Below are 22,131 nucleotides of genomic sequence, written 5' to 3'. Positions count from 1 at the left end.
AGTGATGTATTTGATAAAATGCTACAGGCCACAAGTGCCATATGATTTACAATAAGGATGCACATGGACCAGTTATATGTAGTTATCACCTGGAAATGTTATATGAGACAGATATCATAGCTACAGTGAGCAAAACAAGCGTGGCCCTGCTCCCATGATTCTCTAGTGAAAAAACTGACTGATAAACAAGGAACCAACTGCGCTTGCGAAAGGGATGGTGCTGAGACCGGGGGAGCCCAAGACAGGGAAGCCTTTCAGGGTAAGGAAGGTAAAGGAGAAACTGTCATGACCTCATTAGAAAAAGCATGTGCTTAGAAAACTCCACAGCCAAAGGCCTGAAGTAAAGAGAGCTGTGGGTTGAGAAAGTTTACCTTGATGGTGGACCAGAAGGCAGAAAGCTAAGCCAGAAGACAAAACCAGGGTAGGGTCTTGCAAACTCTGGTACCGAGAGCTTTACTTGTCTCCAGCTGGGTACAGTGGAGATCTACAAGGAAATGGCACTGAAAACAATGAGTTTCGCCTCACAGTGTGAGAAGCAGGCTACAGGAAAAGAGATGATGCTGATGTAAGCTAAATGGTGGCGGGATGGGGGAAGGGCAGGGAGGTGGAGAGTTGGTGACATCTGCTTGCTTACTGAAGGGGAAAGGGGGAAAAGCCAAGACTGTGTAAGAAGCACTTGCCTAAAATCTGGGTAAAGGTGGCAGGAACATGGGTGGAGGGAGAAAAAAGGAGAAAGCATTGTCTCCAGGGATTTTCACTGAAAGAGTTTGACCAGACTTGGCGTCAGAAAGGCTATTAGAAAGCCATGGAGATCAATCAAGAGACAGAAATAACTATTCTTATTTTAATATATCTTTAATTAGATAAAAAGAAATGAGGCAGAGAAAAGGGCATCCAGGAAGACAGATTTGATTTATAGTGCTTTACTAGAGATTCGTTCATTTATCACAGAATTCACTCATTTCGGAGTATGTAACTCTCCGGGGTTTAGTGTATTCGCAGAGCTCTAGATCCATCACCAACCCCAGAATATTTTGTCATTATAATTTTAAAAGAACATTCTGGTTGCACTGGGGAGGAAAACCTGTAACAGAGACAGTTGAAGATACAGAAAGAAGAATCTTAAAGGTATTACAAACTGTCTTAGGGTTCCCACTGCTGCATCAACTTACACTTCCATGTGACCGTTCATTATTGAAGGAAATCAGGACAGGAACTCAAACAAGGCAAGACCTGGAGACAGGAGCTGATGCAGAGGCCTTGTAGACTGGCTTGCCTCCCCTGGATTGTTCAGACTGCTTTCTTATAGGACCCAGACCTACCTGCCTAAGGATGGCACTACCCACGATGGGCCGGGTCCCCCATTGATCACTAATTGAGAAAATGCCTTACAGCGTGATGTCATAGAGGGTCCTTCTTCTCTGATGACTCTAACTTGTGTTAAGTTGACTTAAAACCAGGCAGTACACAATCTTTGGCAAATGGGTGAGTAGCAGCTTTAATGTGGGTATCAGCAACAAGAGAGGGGCCCAGATTCCTGACATCACAGGGTCTTACGTGTGTTGTAAGAAGGGAAATGTCGAAAGATATCCCATGGATTAGTGTCTTTAATAACTAGAGAAGTGGAGTTGCCTTTTTATTTAGATGAGGAGATTGAGAGTTTTGCTTTGAACAGGTTAAGCTAATAAAACCGAAACAGAATGGGAGGTAGGCAGGCAAGTGAAAGTACACAGTAGGTCTTCAAAGCCAGAGAACTGGGAGAAGCCTCCTAGGTGGTGGGTATATTTAAAGAAGAGACCAGGACCTGCCCTTGGGGTTTTCAGGTTGAGACTAGGAAGATAACTTGGTAAAGGAGATTGAGTGGAAGGGGCCAGAGAAGTGTAAGGAAAACTAGGAATGTTGAGGAAGCCAAGTGGACAAAAATCTCAAGGTGAAAAAAAGCCACCAACCGTGCTATTGCTAAACTTCAAAAGAAAAGGACTGAACATTAAGCACTAGCCTTAGACATGTAGAGGTGACCAGTGTCCTCACAGAGGAGTATGCAGAAAGTGTGAGTATCTGCTCAGAGGCTATTCAAGAGACTATGAAAAAAGGGTCTGAGCACAGAAGCTAGCTATGAAAACACAGTGGATTGGTAGGTGGAATGTAGGATACAGGCAAAAGGGAAATTGGTGTGTTTGGAGCTGATAGGAGTAAACAGTGGAGAGAAAAATGAGGGTGCTGAATCCTCAAGGAACACAAGAAGGGCGGAGTCCAGGGAAGACCTGGCCTGAGGGGGGCGGGTGGCTCATCTGTCAGAGGAAGGAGAGTGCGTGTAAGGAGCTCAGATGCAGGGGCTGATAAATGCCATGCTGGGAGCACCCACATTTCTTACCACTTCCGTTTTCTCAGTAGAATGACAAAAGTCATCTGCTGTGTATAGTGAAAAAGTCTTTAAAATGTTCATTTAACAAAGGGAGGTGCCATAACATCACTGGGGGATCAGCTTGAAGTTCATATAAACTTGAGGACCTTGAAAGGGGTTGGTAGAGTACTTGTCTAGCATGCATGAAGCCCTTGACTCATTCCCCAGTAATGTGTAAACTGGGTGTGGTAGTACACACCTGTAATGCCAGCACTCAGGAAGTGGAGGCAGGGGGATCAATTCAAAGACATCCTCAGCCTGAGATAGATGAAATTTGTCTCAAAAATTATTTTAATAAAGTAAGACAAATATATATAAACTTGTCTTCCATTTACCAGCTTGACACAGATGACGGACAAGAGGTGCAGTTTTGTTTCAGGGGTTTAATTCAAAAGGAGAGGTTTGTTAAGATACTCACTAAAAGTGAAGTTGTCATGATGGACTGCCAAACTTTAAGGAGCTAGCAAAGAACAAAGCACTTGAGTCAGTGGGTGTGAAGACCTGACAGAAAGGAAATAGCAATAGAAAGAGACTATCACAGAATATACTGCTTTAGTCATGTGACAGTGGGGGCAGGGAGGACAACCATTGGGTATGATTGTAGTTAAGAAGCAGGTATTTGAGTCACTAAAAATGATCACAGGAAGAATAGAAGGCAGAGGGAGATACTCAAGTTGCTTCAAGGAATGGCAGTGCTTCTGATGGTGTGAGACCAGTGGACAGATAGCAAGAAGTTGAGTTTGAATGTGTAACATCAAAGGAACTGATAACAAGACAAGAACAGTTGCCACGAGCAACAGGGCAGCCCATTTTTGGCTTATGGACTTGGGAACAAAATTCCACATCATCCCCTGGAGAGTTGTAAGAAGTAGCAATGTCTTCAGAGACAAGAGCAGGGAGAAAATGGGGGTTATAGACACTGGACTCTAGGAAGGCTGACTGAGTTCCACAGCACATCACAATGGAGCTTAAGAACCAGAATTCAGGGCCAATAGGCACCATGATCACTGTGTTACCCACATGGTTCAAAGAGTATACCACCCCATGTACAAGAGTTGGATTCTCCCCTAAATCCTAGACTTCAAGGCTCAGCTAAAATGTTCCTACACAATACTGGCCTCTCAGCCCTGGGTATTTGGGCCAGCGTGGTACTAGTGCTTTTTGTCCAGCTGCAGAAGATAACCCTATAGTTTCACACTTCTCAAAACAAAAGAGAGAATGCTGTGACTGGAACCTGAGGGTGGGTGGGATTGCAGCAGACAGCCTGCCAGAGCGCCTTGGCTAGAAAAGAGAAGAGTAGGGACACATGGTAGCAAACACAGTTACTCTTATTTTGGGAAAAGGCTTTTAGAACAAATCTAGTTTTAGACCACAGGTCCTGGTTCTGAAGCCACGTTTGGCTGGTGCCAGACTTGGAGATCGTATGTGGAGAACACTAAGAACTAGGTGGCTTAGCACGTGTATTCAAATGAAGTATCACATTTTATTTTAACTTAGAAAAGCGTGCCTCAGAGCCACTTAAATTTAAATACTATATCAAAGATAATAATATACTATCTATAATTTATAAACTCTCAGTTTGTATCTAGAATGGTCTTGGGGAAAAGATCTTTAGATGGGAGCCATTTTCATGAGCAGCAAGACATCCACTTATACAACCTTGGCCCATGGGCAGAGAGCAGAGATCCCCAGCATCCCCTAGAGCAGTGGTTCTCAGCCTTCCTAATGTTGTGACCCTTCAATACCATTCCTCATGTTGTGATGACCCCCAACCATTAAATTACTTTCATTGCTACTTCCTAACTGTAATTTTACTTCTGTTATGAATTATAATATAAATATCTGTGTTTTCTGGCTATCTTAGGCAATCCCTGTGAAAGGGTCCCAACCCACAGGTTACGAACCACTGACACAGACTGTTGCTAGATCAACTGTTGCTAGTATCTTCAGAGAAACAGTAGGCCAAGAGCTGGTAGACATGTGTGGGCAGTGCTCCCACTATGCATTTTTGTGCATACACCAACAGAACCCGGCATGTTTCTGTAAATATAGACTTCAATATCATTTGCTGTTTTCAAACTTCCCTACAGAATAGAGGTAGACCACCTACATCTAACAGGCTGAAACCACCCACTCTGCCTGACTTTGATAAATACCAGCCTTCAGCTGCTATCACGCCACATGAGAACAGTTGAGTAGCTAGAACAGAGACCGTCATATCATCATGAACCTAAATGTTCACTATAAATGATCTAACCCAAAACGATCGACACCCAAGACTTTGTGAATACCAACATTAAGGCCACAGTGGAAAATTCCATGTTGAATCTCACGAAAACAAGCTTCATTTTATGCATATCATTTTAAAGTACTATATAAAAATAACTTTAGGCTGTATATAAGGTATATGAAATGTAAACAAATTTCATATTTGTACTGATTCATTACATATATACAATCCAAAATACTTCTTTCCAAAGTGTTTTGAATGAGGGAAATTCAGTATACATGTATATATATATATATATATATATATATCATACATACACATATATTTACTAAGAAAGCCTGCCGGCTTTTAAATATAGGTAGTTGCATTGAATCTGTAGATAGCTTCATTAGGATGGCCCTTTTCACATATCTTCAGTTTATTTCTCCAATGTCTTGGAATTTTAATTATACAAGCTTTGCACCTCCTTGGGTAGATTTGTTCCAAGATGTTCTTGAGGCATGGATGAGACCATTTGTTTGATTTCTTCCTCGTGTGTTCCTCATTTGAATATAGGAAAGCTATGGATTTTACATATTAATTTTCTATCCTGCCACTCTTTTCATGTGCTGTGAACTGTGGCAGCCTTCTGGTGGAGTCTTTGGACTCTTGTGTGTTGAATCATATCCTCTGCAAAGAAGGACGCTTTCCTGTCTCTCTTTGTGTCCTCTTTCATTTGTCTTATGGCTCCAGCTAAGGCTTCGAGCATGTACTTGGAATGGGGAATCGAGGAGGACATCCTTGTAGCTCCTGAATTTGAGAAAATGCTTTCTTTTGCTTTCCACATAGCATGCTGGCTGTGAGCTGGGCATGTATTGTCTTTATTACATTGAAATATGACCCCTGTATCCCTAGATAATTTTTTTCATTAAAGGATGTTAGATTTGTCGGAGGCCTGTTCTGCATCTAAGAGGATGATCATGTAGTTTCTGTCCTTGTATCTGATTTTTATGTGGTTTATTACATTTATTGATTTATGTATGTTGAATCATCTCTATATCTCCTGGATGAATCCAATTTGATCGTGGTGGATAAACAGGTTTTATTTTCCCACTAATTTAAGGTTTCTTTTTAATCTTGTTTTTTAAAGAACTTCATACATGAGGACTGCACATCTACCTCACTCCTGCCCTTTTTCCACCCATCTAATTCCTCCTGCATCCCTTCTCCCTCCCAAACTTATGAGCTCTTTATTTATTGTTACGTGTGTGTGTGTGTGTGTGTGTGTGTGTGTGTGTGTGTGTAAATACAGATGCACATGTGTATGTACAGCCTACTGAGTCCATTTACTGAGTCCATTAGAATGTTTCTTCTTTGGTGTTTGGCTACAATATTCTGGACATATCTGTTAGGTCTCTTTGATGAACAATGGCATTTAATTCTGATATTTGACCTTTTGTTCACATAATCTAATTGTTAGAGAAATGTATTTGTGTGTAGGGCTGGCTGTTTTGAATTAGACAATCTATGCAGGAGCTTGTCCCTGGAGAAAACTGATTCTCCCTCTCTTAACAGCCACTGACTACCTGTAGCTCTCTGTCTAGGAGTAGGGTCATGTAGAATTTCCCCTGTCTGAGTTGGCATGTCAACCAATCCAGGTTTTGTTCAGGAAACCATATTATTAAGAATCCATGGGCAAATTTTCTCCCATATGTCTAGGGGTCATTATCTAGAATCATGGTGTCCTGGGCCTCTGGCTCTTACAATCCTTCTACCCTCTCTTTGTGATCTTTTTTTCCGAGCCTTCAGTGTAGGGGTTTGTTGCATATGTATAGGTTGGGGATGGGAACCCCATGGTCATTTATTCTCTGCATTGTGGCCACTTATAGGTCTCTGTAATTGTCTCCGTCTGTTATGAGAAGTTTCTTTGATGAGAATTGAGAACTATATTTTAAATATAAGGATAAGTATTTAGAATATACTTAAGAATCATCCTGGCTTAAGAAAATGGCAGTATTGGGTTCTCTTCTCAAGTCTATACTTCTCCAGACATGGGTACTTAACTAGGCTTATTGTACAAGATCCTCCACCTGAGCAGGCATGAGGTATAACAGGACAGCTGTTGCTTAACTCCAAGGTAAAAGTGCCACTGTGGGCCCCACTGTACATACCTTCCTAGTCCAGTCATTGTGGTGGTTTGTAGCTTTCACAGCTGGGTAGGACACCAATTATTCCTCTCCCTCAGCAATTTGTACAGCAAGCTAATTCTCACATAAGAGCCAGTCATAAGGAAGGAAGCTTCCAGGTCAGCTCTAGTTCAGTTCCCCCAAATCCTGTTTCTAAAACTTGTAGTATCCCCAGCAAAGTCTTATCTTCAAGTTCTGAAAGACAATAAGGGACAATGGCAATAACCCATATTGGGGCAGAAGAGGGACCTCTTATATTCCTCCGGTATAACTAGGTCATAGGGTGGATATACTTTTAGCTATTCTGGAACTGGCCACACTAATTTCCAGAGGGGCTGTACCAATTTGCAATGCCACCAACAGGAAAGGAGGGTTCACTTCTTCCCCATGTTCCCACCAATATCTGCTGCTGTCTTAGTTAGGATTTCATTGCTGTGAAGAGACACCATGACTATGGAAATGACTGACAGGTTCAGAGATTCAGTCTATTACTATTAAAGTGGGAGCATGGCAGTGTCCAGACAGGCATGGTGCCGGAGGAGCTGAGAGTTCCACATCTTCGTCTGAAGGCCGCTAGAAGATGACTGGCTTCCAAGCAGCTAGGATGAGGGTCTCAAAGTTCATGCCCACAGTGACACACTTCCTCCAACAAGGCCACACCTCCTAATCCCACTCGATGGACCAAACATATTCAAACCACCACAGTCACCATTTTGTTTTTTATCTCAGTCATTCTGACTGGAGTAAGATGAAATCTCAGAACATATTGAAGGGATATTTGTCATCAGGGATTTTGTTAGATAATGCATGACTTTTGAGAAGAAACCATCACCCCATTCCATTCAGAAATAATATATTTATACTTATTATAGATATATAAATGTTTAAAGAAAACCTATAAAAGAATGTTTTCTTCTGGATGTTTTAAGCATCCTTCATAGTATTTTTCTTTCCTCCTATCTCTCTTCCTATGTTACCTTCCCTCCAGCTTTCCAGTTACAGCACCCCCCATTACCTCATCCTAGCATCTGTCTCCTATTATCCCACTCTCTAGCAAGCCTTTTCCGCCTTTCCCCTGTGATCATAGTCTACTTTCCTGGCTATCCGAGTTATATGATCAAATATAAGGATTCAGAGCCAGAATCCACAAATAAGAGGAAATATGCAGGCTTTCTTGGTTACCTCATTCCATATAATATTTTCCAGTTCCATCCATTTACCTACAAATTCCATTATTTCCATTTCCTTTATATCTGAAGAGTATTCCATTGTACATATGTATTATGTTTTCATTATTCAGTTATAAGTTGGTGGATATCTTGCCTGTTTCTGAATTTAAGGTTTATTTTGTATCTCAAGATATGGTCTATTGCAGGGGAGATTCCATGGGTTGCTCAGTAGAATGTATATTCTTTGGTATTTGGGTAGAATATTCTCTAGATTTGGTAGGTCCATTCGATGACCAATGTCATGTTATTTCTGATATCTGTTTGTTTATGCAGATGACCTGTTGGGGAAAGTCAAAGTCAGATATTGAAATCAACTGTTATCACTGAGTTGCTGTTAATGTGCCCCTTTAATTCCAGCAGTACACTTTTTATGAAATGGGATGTACGAGCTTAGGATTGTAATATCACTTTCATTAATTTTTCCCTACATGAGAAACAGCCCTTCTTAATCTCTTCTAATTAGTTTTATTTATTGAAAATAAAGTTTTTCCCTCCCTCTATTCTTCCAGTTCCTCCCCCACCTCCCCTCTCATCCAGAACTGCCCCTTTATGTCTCTTGTTGGAAAACAAACAAGCATCTCATGGATAATAAAAAATAAATAAAACAAACATCAGAATAGGACAAAACAGAAGGAAAGAGTCCAAGAAAATGCACAAGAAACAAACATATACGCAGAGACCCACTTATTTGTACTCTCAGGTATTCCAAAACACAAAACCAGAAGCCATTATATATATTCAAAGAACATGTAGGGGAAAGAAAAAATGAAAGAGGTGAGGGGAAGGGAAAAGAAAGGGGGAGAAAAGGAGGAGGGGAGTGGAGTTGGTGGGGGTGAATGGCATGGGAGGGGAGGGGAGAGGAGGAGAGGGGAGGAGAGGGTAGGGAGAAGCCTTGTCATGACATTATGAGAAAAGGAACATCCAAAGATGTCATTGAGTTTGTTTTCTGTAGTCCATCTACTACTGGGCATGCAGCTTACTTACCCTTATGAGTAGCTTTTCTCTCTCAGTTGAGACTCCCTTGGAGAAAATTAAATTTCCTTTTGTCAGTGTTTATCAGTTGGAGATTGCTTCTGGGTTAGCAATGTAGGTATATGTCCACTTCTCCTTTCAGCTCTAGGACCCCATCTAGTACAGACCCACGCAGATCCTGTGCATATTACCTCAGTCTCTGTGAGTTCATGTGTGTGTTGATCCTGTTATATTTAGAAGACTTCTATTCCTGTGTTCTCCATCCCTCCTGGCTCTCACGCCTTTCTGCATCCTTTTCTACAGGGTTCCCTGAGCCCTGAGGGATTTGATGGCAACATCCTGCTTAGGGCTGAGTGTTCAGAGGTCTCTTACTTTCTGTACATTGTCAGGCTAAAGGTCGCTATATTTGTTCCCATCTGCTTCAAGAGGAAGAGTCCCTAACAAAGACTGAGCAAGGCACTGATCTATGATCTATGAAGAAAGATGAGCAAGACACTATCCATAGCAGAAGATCATTAAGAATCATTTTATTGCTATATTCTTTTAGTACAGTGGCTCTCAGCCTGTAAGTCATGACCCCTTTGGGGATTGAATGACCTTTCACAGGACTAAGACCAATGGAAAGCATCAGTATTTACATTATGAACATTATGAGACATAACAGTAGCAAAATTACAGTTATTAAGCAATATAGAAAATAATTTTATGGTTGTGGTCACCAGGATATGAGGAACTATATTGAAGGGTCACAGCATTAGGAAGGTTAAGAACCAGTGCTTTAGTAGAATAGTAGTATTTAGTTTTACCCTAGGCTCTATCTAGTTTCAAGTTCTTGGTCAGCTAAGCAGTGGAGTAGGTCTGAAGTCAGGTCAGATATTGGTTGGTCACTCACACAAGATTTGTACCACCACTACCCTAGCATATTTTGCAGGCAGGACAAAGGATTTGCAGCTGGACTAGTTTCTGTTTCTCCTTTGATAGCACACAGTGCCTTCTTATGACAAAAGAGACCAGAACGTAGGTACAAAGGCTCCAGGTAGGCTCCAGGTTGACTTCTCCATGTTCAGTTGGTTGTATAGGTCTTGTCATCAGCAATAGAGCCTTGCCATCAGTTTGTGGAGACCAACTTGGCAATAGCCTGGATTGTTTGGGGATTCTCATGGGACCCCTTTGGCCAACACCTCAATTAGATATAACCCATTCCTCATATTGGAAGCTCCATTTGGTGATAAGAGATGTCCAGTTGGGTCTCTGACTTCCCCATTATTTGGTCATCTTATTTAGATAACTTTCATATAGATATATGTTTTAGTAAGCTTTTACTGTATCAGGCTTCCATACTACCATTCAATTTCCCCTTAATTTTAGCCCTCCCCACATTCCCTTTCTTGTTCTAATCTTCTCTATCTATTCGCCCTCTCTACTTGATCCTCCTGTGCCAGTCACCTTCCCCTCATCCATAACAATGATTTCCTTTCCTGGGAAGATCTGCTTCGAGTCCCACTTTGAGATTTCATCTCTATACCTAACCTCTGTGGTTGTACATACAGATGGTAGCTTGCTGATCATTGACTTAACAGCTAATGTTTACATATAAGCAAATATCTACTATATTTTTGTTCTGAGTCTGGATTACCTCACTCAGGATGTTTTTTCTAGTTCCATCAATTTACTTACAAATATCAAGGATTTTGCTTTTCTAATGGCTGAGCAATAATATTCTGTCATGTAAAATGTACCACATTTCTAAATCATTCTTTTGTTGAGGAATATCTAAGTTGCTTCCAATTTCTGGCTATTATGAACAGAGCAGCAATGAACATGTTTGAGCAAGTGTCTCTGTGGTGTGCTGAAGCATCCTTTAGGTATATGCAGAAGGGCTGGACCTTACGGTAGATCGATTCTGACCTTCCTAAAGAACCTCCATGTTGATATCCACAGAGGTTGTACAATTTCTCAGTTTTACCAGCAATGCAGGAGTGTTTCCCTTACTTGACTCGCCAGTATGGACTGTTTTTGTTTTTTTAATCTTAGCTATTCTGACAGGTGTAAAATGAAATCTCAAAGTAGTTTGGATTTGCATTTCCCTGATGACTAAGGATGCTGAAAATTTCTTTTAAGTGTTTCTTAGCTATTTGCATTTCTTCTTTTGAGAATTTCCTGATAAGATCTATATTCCATTTTTTTAATTAGGCTTTCTCTTGATGTCAAGTTTCTTTAAGTTCTTTTTTGGATATTAGCTCTATCAGATGAGTAGTTGGTAAAAATCTTCTCCCATTTTGTAGGCTGATGCTTTATCCTAATGTCAGTATGGACTGGTTTGTTTTGTTTGTTCGTTTGTTTTTAATCATAGCCATTCTGACAAGTATTAAGATGAAATCTCAAAATGGTTTAGATTTGCATTTACCTAATGACTAAGGATGTTTTTTGCCATGCAGAAGCTACTCAGCTTCATGAGGACCCATTTATTGTTCTTAGTTCTTCTGCCACCAGTATTCTGTCCAGAAAGCCTTTTCCTGTGCCAATGAGTTCAAGGCTATTCCCCACTTTCTCAATATATCTGGTTTTAGGTTGATATCTTCAATCCATTTTGGAGTTGAGTTTTGTACAGGGTGAGAAGTATGGATCTATTTGCATTCTACACACACCCATGCAGTTTTATCAGTACACTTATTAAAGATCCTTTTTCCTATGTATTTTTGGATTTCTTTATAGGAAAAAAATAAGGTAGCCACCGGTGTATGGGTTTTTGTCTGGTGTTTCAATTAGATTCCATTGATTAATATGTCTGTTTGTGTACCAATATCATGCTGATTTTATTAATATAGCTCTGTAGTACAATTCGAGGTCTGGGATAGTGATATCTCTAGTAGTTCTTTTATTGTTCAGAATTGTTTTGGCTATCTTGTTTTCGGATTTTTGTTTATTTGTTTGTTTTGTTTATTCCATATGAAGCTGAAAATTGTCCTTTTAAGATCTATGAAGAGTTATGTTAGAATTTTGATAGAGATTACATTAAATCTATATATTGCTTTAGGAGTTTGGCAATTTTTCTATATTAATCCTACTAGTCCGTGAGCATGGGAGAACTTTCCATATTCAGATTCCTTCAGGTTCTTTTTTTCTATGTCTCAAGTCTTTCACCAAACTTTTGCTTGGCTATAGAGACCATAAGATACTTTATAATTTTGAGGCTATTGTGAAGAGCAGTATTCCCCTGATTTTCTTCTCAGTCCGTTTTTTCATTTGCATGTAGGAAGCCTATCAATTTTGTGAGTTAATTTTGTATCTTGTTGCTTTGCTGAAAGTATTGATCAGCTGTAGGCATTCGCCAGTAGAATTTTTGGAATCATTTATGTACTAGCATATCATCTACAAATAGATTCTTTGACTTCTTCCAATTTGTATCCACTTGATCCCCTTAGCTAAGACTTCAAGTACTAACTATACGGAATAGGTATGGCGTGAATAAACAACCTTTTTTTGTTCCTGATTTTACTAGGATTGTTTTGAGTGACTCCCCATTTAAGCTAAGGTTAACTATAGGTTTGCCTTATACTGCTTTATTATGTTTTGGTATGTTCCCTTGTATCCCCTAATCTCTCCATAGCTTATTTACTTACATTGAATCATCCTTGGATCTCTGGGATGAGTCCTATGTGATCATGGTGGACGAACTGTTTGATGTGTTCTTTGATTCTGTTTTACAAGTATTTATCAAAAAATATTTGCACCCTATGTTCATAAGAGAAATTGGTCTGCAATTCTTTACTTGTTGAGTCTTTTATGTGGTTTGAGTATCAGGATAAGTGATACCTCATAAAATGAACTGGACAGTGTTCATTGTGTTTCTATTTTGAGGAATATTGAGTATTAAAATTAACTCTTCTTTGAAAGTCTGGTGGAATCCTGCATAAAACCCATCTGGTCATGGGCTTTCTTTGATTGAAAGACTTTTCATAACTCCTTCCAATTCACTGGTGGTTGTAAATTTGTTTAAATTGTTTATCTGATTTTGATTTAATTTGGATACATGGTATGTAACAAGAAAATTGCCCATTTCTTTTATTTTCCAATTTGGCAGCTTTTAAAGTATGTACTTATGATTCTCTGGATTTCCATGTCTGTTTTTACATGATGCTCTGTATTTTCTCAATGTCCATGTGACATCCCCCTTTTCATTTCTGATTATGTTTATTTGGATTTTTTTTCTCTGTGTCCTTTAGTTAATTTGGCTAAGGATTTGTTGTTCTTATTGATGTTATCAAAGAACCAACTTTCTGTTTCATTGATTGTTTCAATTTTATTAATTTTTGCTGTGAGTTTGATTCTTCCTTGCCATCTATTCCCTTTAGGTGTGATTTCTATTTTGTTCTAGAGTTTTCCGGTAGGCTGTTGGTATGAGATCTCTCCAATATTTTTACATAGGCTCTTATTACCATGAACTTGCCCTCACTGTGCCCCTTAAGTTTGGGTATATTGTATTTTTATTTTTATTCAATTCATAAAAGGTTTAATTTCTTTCTTGTTTTGACCCATTTTTCATTCAACGCAGTGAGTTGTTCCATTTCCATGAGTTTGTAAGCTTTCTGTTGTTGTTTATATCCAGCTTTTCCATGGCAATCAGACAGGATGCAGGGTGTTATTTCAATTTTCTTTCATCTGTTGAGAATTGCTTTGTGCCAAGTATGTGGTCAGTTTTAGAGAAAGTTCCATGAAGTACTGGGAAGAAAGTGTATTCTTTTGTGTTCTGGTGAAATGTTCTGAAAATATTTAAGTCCATTTGGTTTATGATGTAGATTAGTTCCAGCATTTCTCTGATTGTTCTGTGTCTGGATAATCTTTGTATCTTGGTGAGAGTGAGGTGAGATCACTCACTATCAGTGTGTGAAGGTTAATATGTGATTTAAGCTATAATCATATTTCTGTTATGAACCTGGGTGCCATCATTTGGGGCATAGATATTAAGAATTGCAGTGTCATCTTGGTGGATTTTTCCTCTCAGTATATAGTGTCTCTTCTGATAAGTTTTGGTTTGAAATCGATTTTGTCAGATATTAAAGTGACTACACCAACTTGCCTTGAATATCCTTGTCCATCCTTTTACCCTGAGGTAATGTTTAACCAAGGCGATCCTTGATGTTCAGGTATGTTTCTTGGATACAGGAGAAGGATGGGTCCTATTGTTCACATCACCCTCCTCGCCTCCAAATCCAACCCCCAGTCTCATCCTCAGCTCTGTAGCAAATCATCTGCTGCAGCCCACCCTTCCTCTCAGCCCCACTCCTTCCAGAGCCTTCCCCCACTGCACCCCTTTGTCCCAGCTCAACTCCAGTGAAATGTCAGCAGGCCACCTCCTAGGGAAACAGGTAGGCTGACTGCAGATCTTCCCATCTCTTTTTTCCTCCAAATCTAGTGCCCCAGTCTCATACTGTTTGCCTGTCTGTGTGTTTTTATTGGGGAATAGAGATCATTGATGTTGAGGGTTATCACTGAGCACTGTTCATTGGTTATTGTTTATTTTTTGTTGTGGTAGTTCACTGTTTCCCACCTTCTTTTGATTTGGTGGGATTATTTATTCCTTGTGTTTTCTTTTGTGTTGTTAACTTGTTTGGGTTAACCTAAAGTTTTCCTTCTAGCACCTTCTATAGAGCTGAATATGCAGATAGATACTGCTTAAATTTAGTTTTATCTTGGAATGTCTTTTGGCATCAATGGTCACTTAGAGTCTGAAGAACATCTGCCCAGGTCCTTCTAGCTTTTAGAGTCTCTGTTAATAAGTCAAGTGTAATTCTAGTAGGTCTGCCTGTGTATGTTACCTGGTCATTTTCCCTTGCAACTATCAATATTTTTCTTTGGTCTATAAGTTTAGTGTTTTAATTATGTGCCAAGGGGAATTTCTTTTCTGGTCCAGTCTATTGTGATCCGTATGTTTCTTGTACCATGATGAGCACCTCCTTCTTTAGGTTGGGGATATTTTCTTCTATGGTTTTTTTTTTAAAGTATTTTCTGTGCCATTGACCAGTATCTTCTTCCTGTATTCCTGTTGTTCATAGGTTTTTCTTTTCTTGGTGTCCCAGATTCCCTAGATGTTTTGTGCCTGGAGTTTAGATTTTTAACATTGTCTTTGACTGGGCTATCTATGTTTCTGTCTTGTCTTTGATACTTGAGATTCTATTGTCTATCTCTTGTAGTATGTTGATGAGGCTTGCCTCTAAGGCTTCTGTTTGAGTTCCTACAGTTTTCATGTCCAGATTTCCCTCAGTTTGGGTTTCCTATGATTGTTTCCACTTTCAGGTCTTGAGTTGTTTTATGCATTTTCTTCCACTGATTGTTTGTGCCTTCATAGATTTCTTCAAGGGACCTTTTCATTTCCTCTCTAAGGACCCCTATTATATTCATAAAGACTATCGTGTGCTTCAGCTGCATTTCTCAGGGACTACTATAGTGGAGTTGCAATGTCATGGAGATATGTCCTGGGTGCTACTGTGTTTTCACCCTGGCATCTGGGATTGGGGTGGTTATAATTCTAGGTCCTGATATCTGGTCCTGTCTTTTATGGGTGGGTGTTTTATTCCTTGATCTCTGGTTCTTAGGAGAGTGGTGACTGTGTGTTGCCTAGTGTGGAATGCTTTTGGAATCCGGCCTGGTGTGGCCACTGTGGTTCTGGGTGCAATGTGTTCCTAGGTATTGGGAGCTGGCACATAGGAATAAGAATGGACTAGAAGCAGGGCTGAGAGGGTCCACAAGGAGGGAGGAAATCAGGGTGTTTCATCAGTATCTGTTTAGCCACCTGGGAATTGGGGCAGAGAGTAAGGCCAGACCACAGCAGGTATTCTGCTACAGAGCTGACATGAGACTAGGGGATTGGATTTGGAAGAGAGAGGTTAGCCTACCTGTTTTCCTAGTCTGTGGTTTCCAAGGGGATTTCACTAAAGTTAATAAGCAGAAACAATGGGGGGATTTGCTTGATCCTCTGGAGATGGGGGCTGAGAGGAAGCAAGGGTTTCAGCATATGACTTGCTATAAGAGCTGAGAATCAAATTAGGGGTTTGGATTTGGAGAGGCAAGGTGAAGAAGATCTGCAGTTAGCCTACCTGCTTTTCTGCCTGATTAATTTTAATATGAAGGCATAATATCATAATACCAGCTTGCTTCCTGCTTCTTTGTAATGTTTTTCCATGCTTTATAGACATGTGCCTATCTTTAATGCTGAATTTCTTACAGACAGAAAGATTGGTTTTGTTTCCTAATCCATCTAGCTAGCACACGTCTTTTATTTGAAATGTTAAGGCCATTAATATTTAAAGTTTTTATTGAAAGGTATGTGTTGGTTATAGATTTTAGGATTGTTTGGGTTTGGTGTGTGTTGTTTTGCTATTTGTGATCTTCAAGCTCACATTTCATTAATTACAACTTTGTTTTCTTTCTAGAGTCTCTTGGCTTGTTCCAGTTTTCTTCATAGGACTGATTTAGTTGGCATGAATTCTTTTAGTTTGTTTGTACCATGGGAAGTTTTCCTTTCTCTTTCAACTATTGCGGATAGTTTGGCTGGATTTGTAGTCTAGCTTAGCATCCGTGCTCTTTTTAATTTGGAATGCGTTGCTCCAGGCTTTTTCAGCTTTCAAACTTCCCATCAGCTGTTGTTCTGGTAGATTTTCTTTTATATGTGGTCTGTGGTTTGTTTTTGCCTCATGCAACTTTTATTGCTCTTCATTCTATATACATAGTGTTTTGTTGATGATATGCTATGGGGAGTTTCTCTTCTGGTCTGCGTGTTGTTCTTGGTTTCTTGTATCAGTTTGTGTGTGTCTTTCCTTAGGGGAGTGTTTTGCTTTGTTTTTTCTATAATTGAAGATCTGGTCTATGCTATTGACTTAGAGTTCTTCTCCCTCATTGATACCTATAGTACAAAGATTTGGTCTTTTTATGGTGTTGCATAGTTCCTGCATATAGCCCTTCCTGTGTAAACTTAACTTTTATATTCTTTGCTTGTGTGGTTGAATTCCTCTGATACTTTGTCATCTCTTTATGAGGCTTCACCCTGAGTTTTCTTAGAGCTACTGGATCTTTCAACTCTATCTTCATTCTCAATGTTTCTTGATGTTTCTATTTCTTTAACGAATCCAGATTTCAAATCCAGGGCTTCACCTGTCTGCTCAGAAGGGATTTCAGCAGCCCCTACTGCCCAGCTATCTCATACTCAGAAGACCAGGAACCATCTTTGACATCAGATTTCCACTTTACCCACTCAGAATTGTTCTATATCCTATCAACCCAGCCCCACACCCTTTCTAGAGTTTAGCTACTGCTCTTGCCATTCATCAGAGAGACAGAAACCAGTCCCCTTGGTCTCAGCCATTTGCCCTCACACCTTATTGGAACACAGCAAGTTCTGTGTTGGTCTTCCTTACTCACCCCTGTCTGTCATACTCCTTCCTGGACTTGTAGCCCTTCATATATTCTCTCCCCTATGGTTGGAAAGCCTTCCTCCCACATATTGTCCAGACTCATTCACCATCTTCAGGCTTCTGAGGCCACATTACCATCCCACAAGAAACCTTGAATCCTGCTCTACAGGAAGTAATGCCCCTCATCTCTTGGTGCCCTTTTTTTATACTTTCATACTCTGTGACATTACCACTGTTTGAAACTTCTCATGCATTTATTCCACTCTGTGGTTGCTTCTTCAATGTTCTGCTTCAAGCCCCGGAGCCGACTTTTAATGAACAGCCATGTGTCAAAAATCTAAATGAATGCTAGCCTCTAACACTGGCTGACCTTAATTTAATCCCCAGAGCCCACATGTAAGTGGAAAGAGAAAACCAACCCCACAAAGTTGTCCTCTGCCCTCTATCTGTGTACACACACGACACATGCAAACACACACATAAACACACACACACACACACACACACACACACAGAGTCACGCAGGCACACACAATAATAATAATAAAACATAATTCTGCCATTTCCTGGCTCCTTCTTTATACCACTATCTCTTCAAGCAATCCTTCTTCAGTCCATGCTGGCATAAAAGAAGCTCACTGGGGCTGGAGAGATGGCTCAGCGGTTAAGAGCACTGACTGCTCTTCCAGAGGTCATGAGTTCAAATCCCAGCAACCACATGGTGGCTCACAACCATCTGTAATTGGATCTGATACCCTCTTCTGGTGTGTCTGAAGACAGTGATAGTATACTCGTCATATATAAAATGAATAAATAAAATCTTTAAAAAAAAAAAAAAAAAAAAAAGAAGCTCACTGATCCATGATTTGCCCCTAAAGACAGGGAGGGCTGAGTCTGCATCCAGTACAGGGCCACCCGGTGCAATGCAAGGACACACAGAAGGAATGAAGATCACATGTCACCAAGTTGCTATTCACAGGAACCTTTGCCCTATTTGATGCTGACATGTTCTTGGTGTTTCCTCCCAGGTTCATGACTACCTCCGTAGCAAGTTGTGCTCCCTCTACGAAAATGACTGCATTTTTGATAAATTCGAGTGTGTGTGGAATGGGTCAGACAGGTAAGAAATGCTCTGAGGCTGAGAACCTTTCCCTTGAGGAAACTCTGGACAATTTTTCACAAATGGGGTACATGCAAATGGAGATCAAGTTCCCCAAGACCTGGCCAGGACACATTATTATGAGGGTCACTGATTGGAGACTGTGGTCAAATCTACAGAGAGAAGTAGTCTGTGTGGCCCCAAGTTCATTGTAGAGCTGGCACAGGCAACAGTTCAAATGTCAACAAGGAAATGCTGTCTTTGACATACAAAGCACCCAAAGGCACTGAAAAGCTAGGGCCACAAGCCTCCTAAAGACCACTGATAATGATGAGAACTCTCCTGCCTGGTTCCGATTACTGCCAAGTGGCTTTCTAGACCCATTCCCTCGAAGCTGCTAGAGCAGACCTGACCGAGGCTCTAGTGCTTCATTAGCAGAATTCTAGCCAGCCTCATTAATCACATTCCTTCAGGGTGATTTATTAGTGTTTTAAGGTCTTTGATTTCTACAATACTTCATATTACCTCCCAATAGTTCATTTTGAGTTTGACAAATACAGATGATTCTTTTGACAATCTGTAAACTAGATGCAGAGGCTGCTGGGGCTCAGTTAGCTCCTTGATGAAGGTGGCAGCAGAAATAGCGTTCAATAGCAAGGAACTTTTTCCCAGCAAGTTCAACTTTGAGTTTGTACCATGGTCTCTGACTGTCTTGCCCTTCTTCCCAAACCACCAATCCATCTTCTACTTAGCTGAACTAGGTGTTGCAAACATGTAGCAAAGGACCCAGGTTTATATTATCCAGTCTATACTGGTTAAGAGAACAAAGGAACTAAACCACAGGAACCAGAGTCCTTAGGGAGAGAAGCAAGTCTGTTACTTTACCACCTAGCCATTGTTAGCTGATACTGTTTATACAACTGTTGTTATCCAGCTCACCCTTCATTAACCTAGATTCAAAACCAATGACTACCAGGTACCTAGGCACAAGGATGTTGCTCACATGCACCCATCCCAGCCACAACCCAGCAGGTTTTCTCCATTTCTCAGTTGCAGAAGCTAAGAATCAGTGTAGTTGAGAATTAGTATGATATCCTAACCTCATAAATCACCAAGCAGCAACTACAAAAGTAAAGAAATTTTGACTTTGAGTCCTGAGATCAGTTCTTCCAGAGCATCATAACCTGGAATTTTGCTCAGGATTCAGATAAACTTAAGGTATTTAAGGATAAAATTTATTTATTATGACTTGTTTAATAGTGAATCAGATCCTGCTGGAGAAGTGACATCATTGTCCGGGAAGCTACGGAGCCAGGAGGCTGGATTACAACCCACCTCCCACCCCTCCCTGGCCCTGCACATGCGCATTCTGAGCTCCCACTCTCGCTGTCAGTGTAATCCCTTGCATGAGCTACTGAAAGTTTAACTGTGAATGTGGAAGTAAACCCCACGGAGCACCCAGATACACCTTTACCATACATAGCACCCCATTACTGAGCCAGTGAAACAAAATGCAACCTTAATCTGCACTGTTGACAAAGTTCCAAAAGCAAGCCAGCCTTATCAGTTTCTTTCTTCCACCAAAAAACAGATGACAGTCCCAGACACAGTCTACATCACTGTCTTTGATATACCACCCCCAGATGGTACCCAGAGGGCACAGGCCCTGTATCTCCCCAATACCTGCCACCTATTTTAAATGTCAGCTTTAAAGATTCAGTACCCTGCTGCTGGAAAGCCTTCAGTATTTACTGTTCTTCTGCTGAATCATAGATATCCCTGCAAATGGTTAAGTTGCAAAAACATGGAAGTATCTTCTACGCGTAATGCCTTAATCAAGGTTTAGATTTAGGGTGGTTAAATCTGTTTCCTGCCTCTCCCAGCTAGACCATGGCATCCATTTTGTGGACAAGTGTTTATGAAGCAGCAGAATAAAGAGCTGACTCCTACAAGGAGAGAGGCTGCTCTGTGGTAGCTGTGCCTCAGTACTTGACACATCAGGCAGATGAGCTAAGCTACATTCTGATTTCAGAAATCCCAAAACCACTGTGTACGAAAGCTGGTTAACGGTGTGCTGATTCCCATTTACACCCGTTCATCGTGATCTCCTAACACTAGTGGAAAGTAGGTAACCCTAGGATCATCACAATTGGACCAGATCGGTGACTCAAGAGCAAAAGTTATCTGTGGAGTAAAAATGAGTGCTACCAATGGTTATTGCAACCTTTTGTTCCAAGCCTCGCCAAAGAGCTTGGCACTTTTGATGAGTCAGAAAGAAATCAATGTTCTTAGTTTAAACCTATACGGTCCCTGTGAGTGGCCAGGATAAGCATCCTTTGCTCCTGAAAGATATCATGAGGATGTGTTACCTCTCCATTCTACAATACTCAGTCACTCTGTTTCCCCTCTCCTTTGCAGCGTCATCATGACGGGCTCCTACAATAACTTCTTCAGGATGTTCGACCGAAACACCAAGCGTGATGTGACCCTTGAGGCCTCAAGGGAAAACAGCAAACCCCGGGCTATCCTCAAACCCCGAAAAGTGTGCGTCGGGGGCAAGCGAAGAAAAGATGAGATCAGTGTTGACAGTCTGGACTTTAGCAAAAAGATCTTGCATACAGCTTGGCATCCTTCAGAAAATATTATAGCAGTGGCGGCTACAAATAACTTATATATATTCCAGGACAAGGTTAATTAGGAGGATGAGTTACTACTTAGTCTCACATACTGAATACTAGTTAAACAAGTTTTTAAATGTTTCTTTGGGTCTTCATTTTGATGCATTGACTTTCATTTCCCTATGCATAAAACAATTGGAATAGAACTTAAAAGGAGTTCAATGTTCTCAACTCCCCAATTCTAAGAAACGTCTGTCAAACTCGGTAGGCTTGGGACACTTCTGTTTAGAGTTGAGAGCTGCCAACGGCAGTAACTCTTCACAGTCCACTGAATTTCTGATGCGTTCGTTCATTGCCCAGTTCTCTCTGGTGGGTTCTGTGTTTTGTTTCTAGGTGTCTGCTGCGATAAAATGAGATTGTCTGTAGTATTTAAGGAGAAAAAGAGATAAGGTTTTTTTTTTAATTAAGCAATTCCATTTGTTTGAAAAAAAATCAACAACAAAAAATAAACACTGTTTACTCTTAAGAATTTCCTCTTTGTGGATAAAAATATAATAAATCAGGCCTGACCAGTGTATCTCCCACCCATTTCCTTTTAAACAGCTCTATTGAAGCCAGAGACTTATTTCATGAGGCTGAGAAAAGGGTGCAAAATGTGAAGGGAAGGGGTGTCATGACACTGTTCTGTCTTTTGGTAAACCCCATAGAAACAGACTAAGAATGTGATTGGCCAAACCACCACAAACACTTTAGGGAACTTAAACAGAGTCCTTTCTCCACAGGGCTTCCCAGGGTTTACTTGGCAAGACCAGCTGAGACCAGATCCTTCCATTGCTTGTCACTCTTGCTGTATTTCTGTTTCCTTTTAAATGGCTCCATCTAATCCCCCGCCTACATGGTCCTTGCCTCTTTCCCTTCAACCTCTGCCAGAGGATTTGCCCATTGGCTTCTAAAGACCGTGCCCCGGTTGCTTAGTATCAGGGGTTCTCAATAAAGCATTGAG

General features: G+C 40.6%; 1 protein-coding gene across 1 annotated transcript in view; it reads left to right on the top strand.

Annotated features, from left to right (window-relative positions):
- Positions 1-21,705, top strand: part of Ppp2r2b (protein phosphatase 2 regulatory subunit Bbeta) — a gene marked incomplete at its 5' end in the record, with an annotated part of 103,477 nt that extends 81,772 nt beyond the window's left edge. Inside the window, 2 exons of the mRNA XM_032886016.1 lie at positions 18,440-18,531; positions 20,929-21,705. Coding sequence (XP_032741907.1) covers positions 18,440-18,531; positions 20,929-21,208 — 372 coding nt within the window. The remainder of the gene's footprint in view (positions 1-18,439; positions 18,532-20,928) is intronic.
- Between the last annotated feature and the right edge of the window lie 426 nt (positions 21,706-22,131).

The sequence above is a fragment of the Rattus rattus genome, chromosome 15 (genome assembly GCF_011064425.1).
Source record: "Rattus rattus isolate New Zealand chromosome 15, Rrattus_CSIRO_v1, whole genome shotgun sequence".
NCBI lineage: Eukaryota > Metazoa > Chordata > Mammalia > Rodentia > Muridae > Rattus > Rattus rattus.
This window is presented reverse-complemented; position numbering and strand designations above follow the sequence as displayed.